The sequence below is a fragment of the Lampetra planeri genome, chromosome 2, assembly GCF_965212315.1.
Source record: "Lampetra planeri chromosome 2, kcLamPlan1.2.h2, whole genome shotgun sequence".
Classification (NCBI taxonomy): Eukaryota; Metazoa; Chordata; class Hyperoartia; order Petromyzontiformes; family Petromyzontidae; genus Lampetra; species Lampetra planeri.
In genome coordinates, this window is record NC_136108.1 from 33,224,676 (window position 1) to 33,246,021 (window position 21,346).

Here is a 21,346-nt window from a genome sequence, read left to right on the forward strand (position 1 = left end):
TAATACTACGCGGATGGGAGGCAGCCTGGGAATACAGGATCCTGTACGCGCGGGCTGCGAGGTGGCCCAGAGTTGGCACGACAAAACACGTATCCATCTGTGCGGCGCTTTGTGTCACCACCTCGTGTGTGTTTCAAAGGCAAAGATGCCCCGTATCGCTTTAGCAGACTGTTGGGGCAAGTGCTGTTAGCGAGCACCTATGAAGGCCGGAAGGGCACACGAGGAGGCAAACACTACACCCAGCCGCCTTTGTCTCCCCAGTGCTGATGTTTATTCACCGCACCAGCTAAGGCCCAAGACCAGGTTCAGATATTCACTACTGGTATTGGTCGTGAGTGGGAATCGAACTCGTGTGGCCTGGTCCGTGGAATTGGCCAAACATCCCGTTGCAGGCAGGGCCCTCCCGTACCAGGGTCTTGAGACTCGGTGAGGCGTCTGGTGAATACACATAAATACATGAAGTGTCGGTATCGTTAGCCGCATGAGCAAAACCGTATTTAAGAATGTCTCCTCTCGCTGCCCCCCATCGACCTCACGCGCACTTTCAATCATATTCATGGGCAGACCGCTGCCGCTTTGTGGGTCTATAAAAAGTGTGTTCGACTTCACTCGCTGGAAATTGATGCAGTGATCCCGAGCTCCCTCCCACAAACAACCACAAACCCGGTCCTCCAATAAATATATTTATTTATAACTGAATAAATGAACGAGGGGTCACAATTGTTATTATAATAGCCGTGCGTCTGCGTGTGCCGCCTCGGTGTGCGGCGCTTTGGCATAGTGCCGTTCTCCCACCCCCCCCCCCGCCTCTGCCACCTCCCCTCGCTGCCCCCCCCCCCCGCGTTTCTCTTGAGCTCGCCGTTGCTGGGAGGAGGTGGGGTGGGTGTCGTGGGGCAGGACAGGCCGGCGCGGTGAGGAGTGTAGCGTCCGACAGACGCTCCCCCAGGACCCCGCTGGGGGAACTCTGGGCCACGCATGCTGCACTCATTAAAGTGGCCAACGCGGTGCAGGGGGGGGGGGGTGACTCTGCACCCCCCCCCAACCAATCCCACCCCGCCTCGCTCCTCCATTGCTCGTACACGCAGGCAGTGAGGCAGTGTTAGCCTTCGTAGGCTGCTGGGGCAAGTGATGTTAGCGGGCGCCTATGAAGGCCGCCACCGCAAAGACAAATATCCCCCGTGTAGCCTTAACAGATTGTTTAGGGCAAGCGCTGTTAGCGAGCACCTATGAAGGCCGGCACGGCACACGAGGGGTGGGTGGCCAGCACCATGCCCAACCGCCTTTGTCTCCCCGGTGGGGATACTTACACACCGCGCCAAGTACTACTTTTAGGCTGAGTCGACCTAGGGGAGGCCCACGACCGGTTCAGATAATCGCCACTGGTGTTGGCCGTGAGCGGGAATCGAACCCGGGTCGCCAGGTTCATAGCGCAGCGCGCTAACCACTACGCACACACACACACACGCGCGCGCAGCGTCATCGTGCCGAACATCATCCCAATGAGGCAGGGACCCTCCTGAAAAATAGTCGTTGGGACTTGGTGTGGCTTTCCTGGGTAAATCACGAATAATTATGACAACACACACACACGCGAACTGGGCTCATGGTGAGCGGCGCGGGTCGTGTCCGCGATCGGCGCCCGATGATTCACGAGAATTGTCCAGGCCATCAAAGCTGAACTGGGGCTTTGAAGGGAAAATGAAAACGGACATTTTTGAAGATTGCCGACTTTCAAGTGAGGCACGACGCGAGTGAGCAGTGCTCGCGTGGGGCGCACAGCTTCCCCCCTCCCCTCCCTCCGCACATTGCCCCCCCCGTGATCCTAACGCAGGGGCTCCCCGATCCAGATGCATATATATACACATATATACTGGTAGGAACCTCTTGGTTACACCAGCCCACAGGGGATTATTGTGTCCGTCCGTCGTGCAGGGAGGGGCTGGGTGGGGAGGGAGGGGCTGGGTGGGGAGGGGAGGGGCTGGGTGGGGAGGGTGGGGAGGGGCTGGGTGGGGAGGGTGGGGCTTGGTGGGGGGTGGGAGGGGTGGGGCTGGGTGGGGAGGGGCTGGTCACCCTGTGGTGCCCTTATAAAACTCAACGTTTAACCTACTCACGCCGGCTTGTGTCCGCCCTCACAGTCGGGCATATTTGCGGAATACACCACGCCGCCGTTGACCCTGGCCATTGACCGAGCAACCCAACGTTCCTACCAGCTCCCTCCGCAGGAATGTGTTTTATATCATGGGACCTCCTTTGCCAGTACCAAAATATGAGAATAAGCTTTCCCCTTTAGCGTCCTGTGGTCTAACACCGTTTGAGACTCGGCTCCAAAGAAAGCTGTCTCTGGTGTTGACCAATCAGTTTCAAGGACAATGCATATATTATCAGAGTGTGTTTTTTGTTTGCATTTTGACCACAAGTATTGTGGTGAATGCAGACATGATTACATGTTAAAGGTTTCAGTTTGGTGTTTTACACACACATATTTTCAGGGTTTGCTGACCCGGTTTAGACCCGGCGGCTAAAACGAAGCACAGGGTCGCGTGTGGCGTTGTGAGGTGTGGGTGAGGAGTGGGTGAGGAGTGGGTGAGGTGTGGGTGAGGTGTGGGTGAGGTGTGGGTGAACTGTGGGTGAGGTGTGGGTACCCCCACCTCATCACGCCTGCCCAGCGTGGAAGAGCAGGCCAACACACCGGCTCCCCCTGGGGACGGGGGGGGGGGTGGTGGCGAGGGCTCTCCGACGCAGCGGCGCGAGACGAACCCGACGCGGTTCGGAGTCCTCCCTTCGCGAACCGAGCGCCGCTCGAATAACGAAGTGGGTGGGTGGGGAGGGAGGAGCCGCTATCGATGCCGCGTTGTTTTGATCAGCGCTGTGCCTTGCGCTCTCTCAGCAGAGATCGACAGGGTTCAGAACGGCGCTGCGGCTGCTGTGGCTTCGGCCGCTGCTGTAACCACCACCACCACCGCCGCCGCCGCCACCACCGCCATGCCGCCGGTGGCAGCGGCACCGGCGGGGGACGAAGATCGACGCTACCGAGACGTCGTCAGCAACCAGAACATGAAGCTGTGCGAGAAGGTGCTCATCCCGGTCAAGCAGCACCCCAAGGTACGAGGGTCGACGGCGCCAGACGGGGCAGCAGCGACGCACAAACAGCAGCAGCTTCTGGCGCTGTTGGGTGGCTAGCAGTGGATAGAACACGGAGCGTCGGCTTCTCTGCCGCTGTTTTCATTCGTGATTACTGTACCGTACATGAAAACTGTATTGGATGTTATGTTCGGCTTTTGATTGTCATATTATTAGTTTTTTTCGGTAAAGTCACGTAGGTAAAAATTTTAAATTAATAAAAGTAAAATAAAAATATTCATTTAAATTTAGATTTTTTACCTACGTGACTTTACCGAAAAAACTCTAAGAATATGAATCCTTGAAGTCACGAAAGCTTCAAATCTAGAATTTTGATTGTCAGTCTGTGGGTCTCTATTTGAGTCCATGCCTTCATGTAAGTCTCTGGATGCGTATGTGAATCTATGGGTCTATGCATGCGTCTATGGGTCTCAATGTGCATCTACGGATCGATGTGTGAACTCTACGGGTCGATATGAGTCTGTGAGTCTCTGTAGTTCTATTGATCTGCATGCTCACTCTTTGTTGTCCCAGCGTTTTAATCTTCGTCTCGATGAAGATAGAGATCCACGGTATAGACGTGAGTAGCAAGTGCTGTTAGCGAGCACCTATGAAGGTTAGCACGGCACACGAGGGGGTGTGTGGCCAGCACCACGCCCGACCGCCTTTGTCTCCCCAGTGGCGGTATTTACAGACCGTGCCAGGTACTCATGTGACGTTGAGTCGACTTAGGGGAGGCCCCAGGACCAGTTCATATAATCGTCACTGGTGTTGGCTGCGCAGTGCGCTAACCGCTACACTATCGCTCCCCACTACCATGGTCATTGCACACACACACATCTAATATTAATCATTTGACAATCCACTGCTGGATGAATCAGGTGGAGATGGTTTTCCATACTTCGCCACGCTGGTCATGTGCGGGTTGGTGGTGACGACGGGAGAAGTCCAGGCAGGACCCGTTCCGACATTAATTGCCACTGCCCTTTCACCACGGCTAAGAATTGCACTCGGGGGTCGCAGGTTTCGAAAGCGCAGCGCGCGAACCGCTGCGCCACCGCTCCCCCTCCCCCCACGCACGCGCACGCACGCGCACGCACGCACGCGCAACCCTCTCTCTGCTGCGTCACCGATGGCCACGCGCGTGCCAGCGTTGCCCTGCGGTGCGCGTCCAAGCGTCGCTCATATCGCCCCCGCCCCCACCTGCTTCTCCCCCCCCCCCCCATCTGCTTCCCCCACCCGCTCCCCCCCCCCACCTGCATCCCCCCCATAACCTGCTTCCCCTACCCCCCCGACACTCACGTGGGAATTATCCGAAGAGACCGTTTTCTTGCCACCAGTACAAAACGTTAATGGCGTTGAGTCAAACATCCAAATGTAGGATCACAGAGCGTGGACAATTGTCGGCCCCAGTTCCGGCTGCCCTTCCCGCTTGTCTGTGGTTTCCCTCGCCTCTCGATCCACCTTTCTTTCTCTCGCTCTCTCTCTCTCTCTCTGGGAGTGGATGGAAACTGTGTGCGATACAAATGAATACTTCAAATATCTCCGCGGTTGCAGAAGAGGGGAGAACCACTTGTAAACTCATCGTGTTGAGTGGTGCATTATAATTTCTACTGCTACTGTTACATAACTGTTCAACGCTGGGACTGGTATCATGAGACCTTTTTTGCCAACATTGAAGTATGACAAATATGGTTTTACCCTTTCTGGCAATTGAACATGTTTTAACATGTTCAAACACCAAATAGACACCTTTCGCAAGGAATCAAGTCTGCATTAGCCACACGCACTTGTGGTGAACATGCAAACAAACACGCTCTGATAATATATGACCATTGTCTTTGAAACTGATTGTCCTACACTAGAGGCAACCTTTTTCATAGCCCAGTCTCACCGGTGTCAGAAGAGTACAAAGCCAACGCGCGTATCAGAGCATTTCTAGCTCGGGGTCGAGCACCTACATCATGGGATGCCTTTTACTGGTAGGAACCTCCTGGTTACACCAGCCCACAGGGGATTATTGTGTCCGTCCGTCGTGGATTCAAAAATGGGAGGGGTGGGGCTGGGTGGAGAGGGGAGGATGGGGAGGGGCTTGGTGGGGAGGGTGGGGAGGGGCTGGGTGGGGAGGGTGGGGAGGGGCTGGGTGGAGAGGGGAAGCGAGGGTGGGGAGGGGCTGGGAGGGGTGGGGCTGGGTGGGGAGGGGCTGGTCACCCCGTGGTGCCCTTATAAAACTCAACGTTTAACCTACTCACGCCGGCTTGTGCCCGCCCTCACAGTGGGCCATATTTGTGGAATACACCACGCCGCCGTTGACCCTGGCCATTGACCGAGCAACCCAACGTTCCTACCAGCTCCCTCCGCAGGACAATGTGTTATCGTGTGCCAGTACTGGGGCTAGGACTGTAATGCCCCGTGGGGAAAGACTCAAGAGGTCACCGGGGACAGCTGCCACCCGCTGGTAAGAGAGAACGATCGTGAAGAGAACCTGGACGAGGTGACAGCAGCCGAGACTGAGCACCCAGTCACGAGCTGGAGGGGGTTGTGCGACGCGGATGACGCCACGTTGGGAGGGCGCCAGCAGCTGCGGTGATTTTATTTTTCATGTTTAATTTATTGACGTTATTATTATTTATTTTCGAGCCTCTCACGTTCTAATTTCGATGGTGCTAATTAATCGCAGCCGTCATCGTGATTGCGCTGCACTCGTCAGCTGGGCGGGTGGGGGGGGTGGTGTGTGAGTCATGCGATGCCGTGATGATGATGATGATGATGCAGCGGGCGATGTTTGCGTCTGTGGCGTACGGCGGTGGCGACACTTGGGGTGCAAATCGCCAAACTGAGCACAACCTCAGGTCCCCAAGTAGCTCACGGTGAAAGGGAGGGGGGGGGCTCCGGATTATTCATGAACAACAATAACATACGGGTGCAGACAACAACCAGCTTGAATTCAGATCCTCGTATCTTTCCTTGTATAACACGACAATTGTTTACAATTATAAATTCGTGCGTAAGCTCATAGTGATTGAAATTCTTCAAAAATTGGGTTATTCAAAGTGGTGGTGTGGTCATGGTGACAGGACAGATGGGAGTGGTTAAGGAGGGATTGGGATATGGGTGGTGATAGGAGTCGTGGTAGGGATTGTGACAGTGATAGGAGTAGTGATAGGAGTAGTGATAGGGGTTGTGATAGGGGTTGTGATAGGGGTAGTGATAGGGGTTGTGATAGGGGTAGTGATAGGGGTTGTGATACGGGTAGTGATAGGGGTTGTGATAGGGGTTGTGATACGGGTAGTGATAGGGGTTGTGATAGGGGTAGTGATAGGGGTAGTGATAGGGGTAGTGATAGGGGTAGTGATAGGGGTAGTGATAGGGGTAGTGATAGGGGTAGTGATAGGGGTTGTGATAGGGGTAGTGATAGGGGTAGTGATAGGGGTAGTGATAGGGGTAGTGATAGGGGTTGTGATAGGGGTAGTGATACGGGTAGTGATAGGGGTAGTGATAGGGGTAGTGATAGGGGTTGTGATAGGGGTAGTGATACGGGTAGTGATAGGGGTAGTGATAGGGGTAGTGATAGGGGTAGTGATAGGGGTAGTGATAGGAGTAGTGATACGGGTTGTGATAGGGGTAGTGATAGGGGTTGTGATAGGGGTTGTGATAGGGGTAGTGATACGGGTAGTGATAGGGGTAGTGATAGGAGTAGTGATAGGGGTTGTGATAGGGGTAGTGACACGCCCCTCGAGGGCTAGCATCACCGCTGCCGGGATGGTGGTCATCGCAGACCCCCCCCCCCCCCCCCCGAGTTCGCCTCGATTCTCTGCGCGGTGGCAACTGCTCGCCGCGGGCGATCAGAGCTGGCTCGCGACGCTTATACCCCACCACCCCGCACACCCCGCCACCCACACAACACACACACAACCCACAACCTTCACGCGCGAGCTTTGATATGGGTTTGATTAGAACAGATAAAACACGTCGGTGCTGTCGGTCCAGTGGACGGCAAAGACAAGACAAAGATTCTCCCAAACCCCCACCACCTTTCTAGCCTCAACCAGGCTGTTGGGGCAAGTGCTGTTTGCGAGCACCTGTAAAGGCAGGCAGGCACGCATGAACGCACACGCGCGTCGCTCTCTCCTCCCCGCTGCAGATGAACGCGAGGATGGGGGGAGGATGCCCACTGCGGGATTTGCAATCATTTCTCGGTTTCAATCTCGTGCTTTTTGGCAAGATGATGTAACAAACAAACAAAAAGGATATTGGCTCGCGTATAAGACTCGTCACCTCCGAGGGGATTTTGCCAGGGCAAATCCATGGAATTAAATTGATTGTTTCCTTTTTTTGTAATCTAATTCGCACACCGGTAGATGTTCTGAACAAAAGGCAAAGATTCACCCCCACCCACCAACCAACCAACCCACCCACCACTCCGTGTAGCCTTATCAGACGCGTGGGGCAAGTGCTGTTAGCGAGCACCTATGAAGGTCGGCACGACACACGACTAGGGGTGAGCGTGCCAACACCACGCCCGGCCGCCTTTGTCTCCCCGGTGGGGATGTTTACTCACCGCACCAGGTACTCATTTGAGGCTGAGTCCACCTAGGGGAGGCCCAGGACTGGTTCAGATAATCGTCACTGATGTTCGCCGTGAGCGGGAATCGAACTCGGGTCGCCACAGTCGTAGTATAGCGCGCTAACCACTACACCACCGCTCCCCCCACCCACACACACACGCACGCACGCACACACACGCACTGGTGTACATGTAACATACCACAGCACCTCCTCGAGATGTTGCTCACTAATATATTATTTTTTAAATAACCAAATCGCTGGGCACATTCGCCCGTCACGTGACAACTCGATTCGATTGGCCTCCGTCGCTGGGTGGTGGAGGGCCGCCGTTTAAACGGCGTGGCATTTTAGCCACGTCGACCATCGGTGTCACCCGAAGGAAACTTTAGCCTGCATCGTAATATCGGTGGTGGGGTAGCCTACGTAGAGAATTCACACCCCTATCCCCCCCCCCTCTGTCATGATTTCATTCAAACTTTGCGATCGTATCGATGATTATTTTATTTCTTACTCACTTAACACAATGACGTCACGTCTTCTTCCCCCGATGTAGTCAGAGCAGCACCTTCTGAAGATGCATTTTATTTTTTAAATCCTTTATATTAAGTTCGCTTGCTTGCTTGCTTGCGTGCTTGCTTGCTTGCGTGCTTGCTTGCGTGCTTGCTTGCTTACGACCGTGCAAATCTTTCGGTCGTTTTTTAACCCACTTCCCGTGATCCAATCGAGCTGACATTTTCCACACAGACTCGTTGTGCGAGACAATTAATGTTCGTGAAAAAAAATTCCCAAAATTTGACACTTTTTAGGCAAAAAAAAAATATTTTACATATATTCAAATAGAACTCATTCATGGCTTTGGCTGAACGTCACAGTGTAAGAGCCCAGAGCGTAACCTCTCCACAGGCCGTGGCGGAGTAGCGCAGTTGGTAGCGCCCTTGCTTCCCATGCCAAACGTCGCGGGATCGATCCCCGCGTCCTCCACAGGCGAATATATTTTTAAATCCTTTATATTAAGTTCGCTGCCACGCATATAAAGGATTTATAGTGAAAAACTTTGTTTTACGGGTTATACTTATTAGAAAGTTCAACATGTTTGTAAATATAATAGAGGTTTTTGGGTTAGCGTAAATATATGAATGCGTCGTGAAAACCCGCCACCACCCGACACAGCCAACTAGTAAGGGTTGCCACGTAAACAGAACGTGGCCAATTCGTCACTAGTACAGCACACCGGTGTGTTGGAGAGCCAAGCTACGACATTTACAAACTGAGTACGACGTTTCGCCAGTAAGTAATTACAACTAGCTTCATCAAGAAACGTCGTACTCAGATTGTAAATGTTGTGGCTTGGCTCTCCAACACACCGGTTAGTGCTGTACTCGTGACGAATTGGCCACGTTCTGTCTACGTGACAACCCTTATTAGTTGGCTGTGTCGGGTGGTGGCGGGTTTTCACGACACATTTATATATTTACGCGATATAACCCAAAAAAACCTCTATTATGGATGATATTGGTCGCGAAAGCGACATGTTTGTAAATATATAGGCTAAAATATATATTTTACGGCAGAAATTGTAATGTGATCAACCCGAGTGACTCCCAGTCACTTGCTCTCTCTGTGCCAATATTTCATCTCTCTCTCTCTCTCTTTAAATTGGTTTTAACCAAACCAATTTCTGCGATCCACTTCTGCTTTCTTTGTCAACTTGCGGTGGCGCTGTGGTTGTGGTATTGTTGTGGTCATGTTGCTGCTGTGGTCATGGTATTGTTGTGGTCGTGGTGTTGTTGTGGTTGTGGTATTGTTGTGGTCATGTTGCTGCTGTGGTCATGGTATTGTTGTGGTCGTGGTGTTGTTGTGGTTGTGGTATTGTTGTGGTCGTGCTGCTGCTGTGGTCATGGTGTTGTTGTGGTCGTGGGGTTGCTGTGGTTGTGGTATTGTTGTGGTCGTGGTGTTGCTGTGGTTGTGGTATTGTTGTGGTCGTGGTGTTGCTGTGGTTGTGGTATTGTTGTGGTCGTGGTGCTGCTGTCGTTGTGGTATTGTTGTGGTCGTGGTGCTGCTGTCGTTGTGGTATTGTTGTGGTCGTGGTGGTGCTGTGATTGTGGTATTGTTGTGGTCATGGTGGTGCTGTGGTTGTGGTATTGTTATGGTCGTGGTGCTGCTGTGGATGTGGTATTGTTGTGGTCGTGGTGTTGCTGTGGTTGTGGTATTGTTGTGGTCGTGGCAGTCCTGTGGTCACGATATTGCCATGGCAGTGGCGGTGCTGTCGTCATGCTATTGTCATGGTAAATCGTTGGATATGTGGGGCTCTGTGTTTGTAGCCTGGGAGGGGGGGGGGCCCAGCCGTGTCAGATTGTCACGTTTTGTGAGCCAATGCAGAACGTGCATTGTGTCACATTTGGTGAACCCCCCCCGCTGCCGCCGTGTTCAGCAGCCATCAATAATCGACACACAAAGGGACGGCTTTCAGTTGAACGCAGATGGTCGGCACACCTGCAACTGTCAATCACCATATGAATTGATGCACTCCTCGTCGCTATTAATTGCACCGCCTTGTTAGTGGGGAGCGGCTCGATTGAGTTGCGCCCGCTGGCATTGTTCGTTAGCGAACGCGGCTCACGTTGTGACGGCCGTGACGGCTCACACCTCGGTTCGCCACCCGTGTCCCGGTGTGACGCATACGCGGTTGGGTTGGCAGAAGTCGATCGTGTGCCGAGACCCCGTACCAAGCAAGCATCGTGTTGAACTAAACTGAAAATATTTTTTTTTTGTCGTTGCATTTTTATTTTACCGGGTAAAGAACTCTGTTCCAGACGCGACCAGACCACAAGTGATAGCGCAAAGGAAGTGGCTTATCAAGTGGAATAGTAATGCAGCCAAATCACTCTAAACGCGTGTTGATTTGAGTGTGTGTGGTTGGTGTGTCTCTGTGTTGAGTGTGAGTGTGTGAGTGGTTGGGGTGGTGCGGTTGTGGCGAGGGTGTATGTGTGGTTGTTGTTGTTGTGTGTGTGTGAGATTTGTGTCTCTGTTGGTGCGAGTCTCCGTGGGTTTGTTTTGAATCTGTGACGCCACTCCAGCCCTGTCCCCACCTGGCACAGACCCCCAACCTCCCTCACACCGCCCCCCCTCACCGAACCCCGGAGAATACCCCCCCAACCCCCCCAACCCCCCCAACCCCCCCAACCCCCCCCCCACCGTGCCCCCCTGTGTAGTGCTGACTCGGCAACTGTAAGCGCAGCACTGTTGGTGGAGAGGTGGCGGCAGTAGAACCCGTCAACCTGAGTTCCATCCTGGGCCACGGCGAACACGTCAGCGGCCGGCACCACAGGGGACGATCCTGCACGGGTCGCCCCCGATCGTAGCCCCGTGAGGGTAGCCCCGTGAGGGTAGCCCGTGAGGGTAGCCCGTGAGGGTAGCCCCCTCCCACGGAGTTCACGCTCTCCGTGGTCCGGCCGACGCGAGCACAGCTTGTTACTGCTCAGTGGGGCCGCCACGGATGGGGAGGGGGGCAATGAATCTCGGAGGGGGGCAATGACATTCGGAGGGGGGCAATGACATTCGGAGGGGGGCAATGTAACTCGGAGGGGGGGGCAATTAAATTCGGAGGAGGGCAATGCAAACTCGGGGGGGGGGCAATGAAACTCGGGGGGGGGGGCAATGCAACTCGGAGGAGGGCAATGAAATTCGGAGGGGGGCAATGAAATTCGGAGAGGGGCGATGAAACTCGGAGGGGGGATGTGGTATTTAGGGGACGAGGAGGGGGAAATGCTGCACGCGAAGATGAATCGGGATCGGCGGTGTCGCAGAGCCGGGCATCGCGGGGGGGTTTCGATGAGCGCGGGTTGGCTGCTCGTCTCCACGATGTTGAACTTCTTTCGCACCGTACATTGCGAAAGCGGCAGTTTGGATATTGAACGCGCGATGAACGTTTAAACGTGTTCAGGATGTACTGACTATAGCGATTTTTGGGATCGTCCTTAACTTTATATACGTATATATATTTGTAATAGATTATTAACGGCCCTTACTTACTCCACTGCTCGATGAAGGCCTCGCCATGACCGCCCATGGCTTGTTTTTTTAAGAAATCCGTACCGTACAGTAGTCGTAAGATCATAAATGCGGAGAAATACAGGAGCGGTGGTGCAGCGGTCAGCACACTGCGCTCCGAACCCCTGCCACACGAGTGGGCGTGGTGCTAGCCACCCACCCAACCCTCTCCACGTGTGCCCTTCCCAGCCTTCACAGGTGCTACTCGCTAACAGCACTTGCCCCTACAGTCTGTTACCGGCGGAGGTGGGTGGGGGAACCTTCGTCCTTTGTTGTTGTGATGATTTGAACCGTTCCTGGGCCCCCCCTAGATTGAGTCAGCCTTGGATGAGTAGCTGGGGGTTATTGTTTGAACTGAATCATACCCCACCTATAGCATCCCACCCCCCCCCCCCCCAAAAAAAAAAAACCCAAACACCCCATTTGGTTTACGGCACGATCTGGCTTCTGCACGTTGGAAATAGATGAAAGGAATACGTTTGAAAGCGGTGTCGTTAAGCGCTCGTTAGCTCTCATAATGCGCGCGGGTGATTTTGTGTCCCCAGTGGCGATGTTCACACGCGCGACACCCGTCATTCGTTTGAGGCTGAGTCAACCTAGGGGGGAGGGGGCGGAGGCCCGAGGACCGGTTCAGATAATCGTTACTGGCGTTGGCCGTCGAACTCGGGTCGCCGGGTCCTGCAGTGGAGGAACACGTTTGATGTGCGTTTGTTGTTTGAAATGAAGTGGTTTTCAGGCAGTTAAAAGCAATATTTGAGCAAATTTGGCTTTAGGTGGCAAGGGGTGGGCGCGCTGGGCAATACTTTGGCTCAGTGGAGGAAGACCCCTGGGTTCGATTCCCGACACAGGTCCTGTTATGTGTGTGGAGTTTGTGTCTTCTACCCGTCCCCTGACCCTATCCTGCATGGGTTTCCTCAGGGTTTTTGTTCCACAGCTCAAAAAAAACCCCGTAAGAATGTAACCGACCTTGACCAAAAAAATATTCCCAAGCTCAACAAAAAACGTTCTTACTCAATTGGCATTTGCACATTTCAAAAAACGGCCTCCTGACTGCGACAACGTTAGCAGAAGACGCGCCTGGAAAAGAGTTGGTCTTGGGACTCGGTCGTGAGTCTCTGCCGGTGTAATACCATCGTTCATCCACAGTCCAGGGGTTCTCAACCAGGGGGATACGTGGCAGTGTCCCAGGGGGTCGACGTGAGATGATTTACAAACCGTGCGAAATTATATCATGCGCGCGAGCCTTTGGTGAATAATCACGAGTGAGTCTGCCAACATATCAAATAACTACGATAACAATTTGATACCTCGTAAATTGGGCAATCGATTAAAATATTGACGTTCATTAATTCGTACATGTATTTATCAGAAACACGTTGGGACATGCAAGGGGGAAGGGGGGGGGGGTACTCGACAGTAGCAAAAAACAAAGGTTGAACACCACTGGGATAATTGATTAACAATAATAACAATTATCAAACGCGGCTTTGTAGAATGTACGAAATCCACAAGCGGTGTTCGTAGCTCATGTGCCCCCCGCGAGCTACGAATCTTCCGCGCCGTGGCAGCTTCTCTCTCCGGCACGGCAGCGGGAGTGGGTTAATCCGCATGTTAATTTAACTCAACAATCCTCAGGGGGGGGGACGCGGAGGAGGGGGGAGGGGAGATTGCCCCCTTTTTTATGTAAATGAGAAGCGAGGGCGCAATCGACGGAACGTGCGCTCCGCGGCGCGGGCGCACGCGTGTTGACCCACCCCAAGTAGCAGCGGCAGCAGCAGCAGCAGCAAGCTCTTCCGTTGCTGTTTCTTTACAAAGGCACCCCCCGTCCCCTCCTCCCTTCCCACCGCTCGCTATTAAGCTCGTCGCGCTGAAAGTATGAATTATGCATTTTATTCCAAACATTACCATTTTTTTCTCTCTTTTTTTCTTCAATGTAAATATTTAGTTTTGTTTTTTAAACGGCTGCTTGTCTGGATAAATCGTCGATTCTCTCTTCATTCGCGTGAAATCGTCTCGATATGGAACCAAGAGGAAATGCACGCACTCGTTTTGCGTGGTGCTGCTGCTGCTGCTGCTGCGGTTGTGTGTGGCTCTGCTGTGGTTGTGTGGTGCTGATGCGGTTTTGTCTGGCGGCGTATCTGCGGCTGCGTGTGATGCTACTGCGGCTGCGTGTGATGCAGCTCCGGGTGGCGAGTGGCTACGTTTCTCCCGCAGTTTTCAAGTCAATTGCCGGCGATCGTGTTGTCTCCCCGCGTCGCGACATTAATCCTCCTCCCACTCTCGCGCACGCCGCCCAAACGCCTTCGCTGGGTGCGTGGCGCGCGTGTGCATCGCACGTGTGCCGTGACGATGCCCTCAATGGAGACGGAGGGGGCAGCGGTGGTGGTTCCGCGCTTTGAACCAGGCAGCAGCAACTCGGCGGTCGTCGCGATAACTTCTCAAGCGCCGTTGCGAGGGCGCGACACAAACCGAGCGGCGGACACAGCCGAGAAAGATGTAGACGCGGCGAGATCAAAAGAAATGTCGAAAGAAATTGAGAGGCAGTGGGATTATAGAAGAGCGTCACAGACTAGAGATGAGATGGATTAATTGGCTTTTTCGTTAATTAGTTTTTTATGTTAATTTGAATTTGAGCTGATATTTGATACGCCCATATATTTCTTTCATGAATCTGGGGCTCCTTTGAGGTTCCAGAGGCTCTCGACGCTTTCGCTCTCTTTGTTTATTCCCAGCACTGCCAATGATAAGCAGGACCCGAGTGGATGTTAGTACCCTCGGCTAAATTCGACTAATGATAACTTCAAGTTGGAATCTTTTCTCGCTCTCAAACAGAGAGAGAAAATGACTCGCAGGTGCGAGAAACCACCGATGTGTGGGAAGGTGGCAGCAATGCGGTGAGCCACCACCAAATTCCACCCTCCCCCCACTCTCCTTCCCCAAGCTCTGCTGTCCTTCATATATGAAAGTTTAATCGGCCAACTAATGAGTGTTTACACGTGGGAAGAAAAAAATCGAAGCACCCGGAGAAAACTCGCGCGTGTGAGGGCGCGACACTCCATCCCATACAGATGGAACAAGTGGGGGGGGGGGGAGACCACATTTGCCGCACCTCCTAGACGCCCACCCATGGGAAGGGAGTTTCACAACATTGGTGTGGTGATCCACCAACCTTCACTGCTGCTGCTGCTGCCTCCACAGCGCTTGATCACAAGCGGCCACGTGCATCGTAGCCACCACCACGACCGGCACAATTTTTCCCGGCGTCACAGTCGGAGCCTTGGCCCCATGCACGCGCCTTCCACATAAACTAAAAACTAAACTGTTTTTATTTTACCAGGAAAAGCCCACTGAGCTATGCAGCTCTTTTTCCGAAGCGACCTGGCCACAAATGATAGCTCAACGAATTGGCTTATCATCACGTGGGAGTTTGTAGCGGTGAAATACTCCACACGCATACTGATTATAAACGTGGAGGACCCAGAGAAATATCCACGCAACCACGGGGAGAGAGACACGCAAACTCCAAATATACAGGCGTCAGGATCGGGATCAAACCCACGACCTTCTGCGTACCAGGCGAGGTAGTTAACATCTCGCAAACCGTGGTGCCCCAATCGGCGCTTGCCACGTGCGTTGACGCGCCGATTCGAGTGCGCAAGAAAAGTGAATTACGTTAATTAGTTAATTACTATGTATGATCATTAATTATCCGCTCATCAATAATGTATCGGAGATCTTTACTCGCGCGTAATTTAATTCGGCCGCGGACGGGCTGAGCGAGATGGGGCGGCGTCTGCAAAGACAAAGATCGCCCGTGTAGCCCTCACAGGTTGTAGGGGCAAGTGCTTTCAGCGAGCACCTATGAAGGCAGAAGCCGTGGTATGGCCGAAACCACGCCCGACCGCATTTGTTGACAGACCGCGACCAGGTACTCATTGAAGGCTGAGTCGAAGAAGGGGGAGGCACAGGACCCGTTCAGATATTCGCCACTGATGTCAGCCACGTGCACACACATCCATGGATGTGCAAAAGAAGATCCCCGTATAGCCTTTAAACAGACTGTTGGGGCAAGTGCTGTTAGTGAGCACCTATGAAGGCCGGCACAGCACACGAAGAGGGTAGGTGGCCAGCACCACACCCATTGTCTCCCAAGTGGCGATGTTTACACATCGCACTAGGTACTCATTGAAGGCTGAGTCGACCTAGGCTAGGCCCAGTATCAGTTCAGATATTTGCCAGTGTGATTGGTCATGAGCGAGAATGGAACTCGTGTCACCGGGTTTCCAGCGCAGTGCGCTCACCGCACACGCAAACACACGGACGCACGTGGATCGGATGTCACCGATGATCATCATGGCCTTCGTCCAGCAAAACGTCGCCGAGTCTCAGGACTCATCGTCGCGAGGGCTCTCCAATTGAGCCGTTTGGGCGATTTCGTTTGCGAGCGTTCGGCTGCCCGCGATGGGAAAGAGAAGGTGGGTCGGGAGCGGTGGGGTAAAGTGTGGGCACTTCCAACCCGCCCGAGACGTCTGGCCCACGCGCAAGAGTCGGACAAAATAGTCTCGGCTGTGGCTAACTAATTGGAGGCCTCCGTCCGCCAGCAGCGGCATGAGCACGCACTTGCAGGGCTGCGCTTTCACTTTCCGCGTCACATACCCGGTGTGTTGGGGTATAAGAGTTGTTTGGCAATATACTTCACCACTCCGGTCGATGTCGGGTTGGTGAAGGGAGCACATTTCATCTCGTTTCTCGCAGAGTACCCGGCTGGTATGGGCGCCCTCGATCCAGTGGAGCTACTCAAAAACAAACAAAACTCAACACATTCATCAATATCAACACCGCGAGCGCACGCGCGCGGCCTCAAAATAGAATCAAATATACAACGGGCGACGTTTTGGGGAATTGACCCTTCTTTCACAGCACGTAAATGAAGCGAAACTAAAACAATAACCCGCAAAGCACTCAAATCGCCGCCGCGGTCTTATTGACAAACGCTGTCGAGGGTTGCTTTTGTTAATTGTGCTCGGGCATCACCATCACCGCGCGCCAAACAATCAGCTCGATTCAGACAAGCTGCCCGGGTTCTGCAACGCGGCTCTCTCCAGCTACGTCTGAGCCGTTGGTGAAGCCACGTGCCCCCCTTTCTCCCGCCCCCCCCCCATTCCCCACCAGTTCAATTTCGTGGGGAAGCTGCTTGGACCCCAGGGGAACTCCCTGAAGAGGCTGCAGGCTGAGACCGGCACCAAGATGTCTATCCTGGGCAAGGGCTGCATGAGGGACAAGGCCAAGGTGAGTGTTGGTGTCGCGGGGCCTTGACACCCGCTGTGGTGGGGGGTAGGGGTGTGGTGGGGTGGTGGGGGTAGGGGGACTTGGGGGGGGGTGTCACCTATGAGCTGCAAAAAACTGGGATGAGTTGTGGGGCACCACGGTGGCTATGATATGTGAACTGTCTCGCCTGGCATACAGGAGGTTGTGAGTTCGATGCCGGCCCTGACGCTTGCTGTATATTTGGGGTTTGTGGTGTTTCTTTCCGTGGCCGCGTGGATTTTTTTCGAATCAACATCACGCAGTTATAAATGCCCCACGTGATAAGCCACTTCATTGAGTTGTAATTTGTGACCAGGTCGCTTCTGGTAAAGCAAACAATTGTCAGTTCTAGCGTGAGAGACGGGTCGAAATTAGGGTAGGGGTTGAGTTTGAAGTTACGGTCGTGCGTTAGGGTTGCGGTTAGGGTTAGACGTGTGTGTTAAACTTCTTTCGCATCGTACGTAACCAACCGTGCTAATCGGAGGTGCGTCGAAGGGCAACAAACTAAAGACCAAAAGCAGAGATGGGGTTGAGATTGAGGTGAGGGTTTTGGTTACAAATGGGGTTTTGTGGGGGGGGAGGGGGGTTAGGGTCGGGATTGGGGTTGGGGTGCGTGCGTGTCCCCACCACACCAGGGGGCCGTCAACCCTTCGGTGCCGGCGTTGCATGCGTCTCTTGAAGGGCTGCCTCGTCACCGTTATTGAAACATTGAATTTCTTACCGAATTCGAAGCAAAATGGGCCCTCTCGTTATTTTTGGTTGCCGACCGCCTGACCCCCTTCCGTGCCCCCTCCTCCGCACCGCACCGCCCCGCCCCCCCACCAGGAGGAGGAGTTGAGGAGGGGCGGCGAAGCGAAGTACGCTCACCTGCAGGAACGTCTGCACGTCCTCATCGAGGTGTTCGCCCCCCCCGGGGACGCGTACGCGCGCATGGGCCACGCGCTGCAGGAGGTGAAGAAGTTCCTCGTGCCGGTACGACCCCCTCGCTCGAGCAGCCCGCCGTCTCCACCTTCCCCGTGCCACGGGCATCTCACATATACTGTATATATATATACAGTTGATATATCCCCGTCTGGTAAACAATCGGCAGCAGACGAGATCACCACGTGCGCGTTGACAACAAAAGTTTATTCTCCTCCTCCTTCCCCTCCTCCTCCTTTTCCTCCTCCTCCTCCTTCTTCCTTCCCTATCGACCTTTCCCTTCACTGCGTCTCGCCCTCTCCCCGTCTCGGTGCCGTTCTTGACCCCTCGCGCGACCCCTCTCTCTCACACCGCTGCCGACCGCCTCCCCTGCCGAGCGGCGGATGGCAGGAGGCTTTTGTTTTTTGCATACTAAACGCGATTTTGCCCCGTGGGCGAAGCTTGCATTAAACATAGAATCCGTCTTTTTTTCCAGCTCCAGTATAACCCCCTCACCTCCGCCGCGGGTGTTCGTTGTTCCGCTTGTGTGCGCGTGTGTCTGTGTGCGCGTGTGTCTGCACGTGTGTGTGTGTCTGCGCGTGTGTGCACGTGTGTGTCTGCGCGTGTGTGCGCGTGTGTGTGTGTCTGCGCGTGTGTGCGCGTGTGCACGTGTGTGTGTCTGCCCGGGTGTGCACGTGTGTGAGTGCGTGTGTGGGGAGCGGTAGCAACCAATGGGGCCATCCGAGTTCGGCTACCGACACCGGTGACTATTATCTGAACCGGTCCTGGGCCTCTTCTAGGTCGACTCAGCCTCAAATAAGTACCGGGTGCAATTTGTAAACATCGCGGCCGGGTCTGGTGCTGGCGACAATATCCCATTCATTTGCCTTGCTGGCCTTCACAGGCGCTCGCTAACAGCACTCTGCCTCAATGGTCTGTTAAAGGCTACACGGGTGATCTTTGTGTGATCGGAACCTTGGGGCTCGGGCAGCAGTGAGATGCGGCCCATCTCGCTGTTGCGAGATGTTAACTCCTTTGTCTGGTATGCAAGAGGTCGTGGATTCGAACCCGACCCTGACGCCTGCTGTATATTTGGAGTTTGCACGTGTCTCCCGCGGTGGTCGCGTGGATTTTTCTCCGGCTCCTCCGGGTTTTCCCTCCACGTTTAAGGATCAACATCACGAGTGTTTGGCTGCTATAAATTTCCCACGTGATAAGCCACTTCGTTGAGCTGTCATTCGTGGCCAGGTCGCTGCCCAAAAAGAGCCACATACCTCAGTCGAATAAATACACAAGTAGATAAATAAATAAATAACTCGGCGTTGAACACCAAGCGACGGTGTGTGCCGCTTGAGGCCAGGAGGAGAGATCGTGAGCAATCTCAATTCTAATTACAGGGGCCTTCGTTAATCCAGACAAAGCGAAGCATCATAATGGTAATTGATATTCGCTCGTCTCTCTCTCTCTCTCTGGACTCTGATTGATGGTTTGTATGTGGCTGAAGGTAGAGAAGCCTTTCCTCCGCCGCTTGTGTGGCTAATCGAATCCGTTTATTTATTTATATTTACTTATTAAGAATTACGTTCACGACAATAATTAACGCTGTAAACATAAAAGCTATTACGCATTTTAAATGAGTGCTTTGTAAAAAAGGTTTCCTGGGGCAATCGACGGAGCGCTGATTATATGATGTCATAATATTCAGGAAGTGTGTCTCTGTACGTGTGTGTTCTAAGCGTTATAGGTTGTAATGATGAGAAACACTTGAATGGGGTGCTTACGTTGAGTCAGCTGTAGTTAAGGAATGACTAAGCAGTCCTGGGCAGAAAAACAGATGTGTTCATGATGACAAAAGTTTAATTGCAGCAGAATCTTAGTGCAGGTCTGAAACAACACACGTTATGGTGTAAAAAGCAAACAGCCCTCTGTGCATTATGCAAAGAACCACCAGCAGGTCCTGAAAGAACTGCGCCGTGTTCCTGTTGTTTGAAAAATCACCGTCAAAAAATTATTTGAGCAAAGAGCAAAAAAACAATGTGAAAATGGCGGCGCAGTGCAGCGTCTTCATCATCGTCGCCATCGTCGCCATCGTCACCATCGTGGTGTCGACCGATCCATCGATCTGCCATCTGGCCGGGGAGACCTCGAGACGGCCACATTGGCAGCAGCAGGAGCAGCAGCGCCTTGCGTTGCGTACACGTAAAACACAATGGCCTCGCTTAATGTAATTACTTAAGCCTGTTGCACAATTACATTGAAAAGACCCTTGAGATCAATGCTAAGAAAACTGCTTAAGCTTCCCCCCCACCCCCCCTGCCTGCCCTGGGGTGCCTGGATGCGATTGTTCACGTCGCCGCTGCCTTGTTAGCCGAGCTTAGAGACGGCTGCTGCCGACGCACGGAAGGCCGCGCACACCAACGGGTGAAGCAATGCATCGATTCATTGATTTAACATCACGCCGAGAACTGAATGAAGCTGAATGGAGTTCAAAAGAGCTCGCAAACGAACACCTCGTGGAAGACCCAACGCAGAAGCTCCCTGGGTTTGATGTTCCACGAAGCTCACGGTCCACCCTAAACCACATCCACTGCACAAACCATGGCAGTCGATGCCGCATACCTGATGCACAAATGGAACATTAAAAACTCTGCAGTGGTGTGCGACTGTGGGTCATCCAGGACAGACCGTGAAACTTCTATAACGACGCAAATGCCCCGATTCACAAACACGAAGCAGACATCGCGGCGATCCACTCCGCTACTGCTCCTGACGCTGTCGTTTGGCTTGACCGCCGGTGGAACAAGGGGAATAAGTGACTTCAGCCTCGACTCTTTTTTTTTACGTTTTTATTCTGGCAAGCACGCAGCCCGGATACCACGTGCCGATGGTTTCTTAGGAGGGGGACAGAAACATCGGGGGGTCGGGGGGGGGCAGGAGGTTCAGCGCTTCAGAACCACACGAAGATGGAGTTTGGAAGGCTCGATGCCCCAACATGTTGGGATCTTCTGTCGGGCTGGGGGGTAGTGAGAGCTTATATACAGGCTGCTTCAAAAAGATGTTAACACTTACATGGGACTCTCGTTTTTAATGGATAATGAACGGATAATACGCTGTAACGTGAACACAAATGTATGTTAATAGCTTCAAAAAGTCAAAGAGTCTCCACTTGTTCGCCATCATTGTCAACACGTGCCTGGACTCTTCTCCAGGTGGTCTCCAGAGCTCGGAGGTACACGTCTCGTGGTATTGTTGCAAATTCTCAGAAGTGTTCACATTCTTTTTGAAGCACCCCTGTATATATTGGGGGGGGGGGGGGGGGGTGGGAAGAGGAGGTGGGAAAGAGGTAACCAACATTCTAAGGGGAGACCGGCCGTGGGGGGAGGGGGGGGGTGGTGCTAAC

The 21,346-nt window shown here is 53.3% G+C and overlaps 1 protein-coding gene across 1 annotated transcript in view; it reads left to right on the forward strand.

The window, feature by feature from the left end:
- LOC144724127 (KH domain-containing, RNA-binding, signal transduction-associated protein 2-like) overlaps positions 1-21,346 on the forward strand; it is a 43,132-nt gene that overhangs the window by 12,082 nt on the left and 9,704 nt on the right. Inside the window, exons 2-4 of the mRNA XM_078603031.1 lie at positions 2,888-3,102; positions 16,912-17,028; positions 17,872-18,018. Coding sequence (XP_078459157.1) covers positions 2,888-3,102; positions 16,912-17,028; positions 17,872-18,018 — 479 coding nt within the window. The remainder of the gene's footprint in view (positions 1-2,887; positions 3,103-16,911; positions 17,029-17,871; positions 18,019-21,346) is intronic.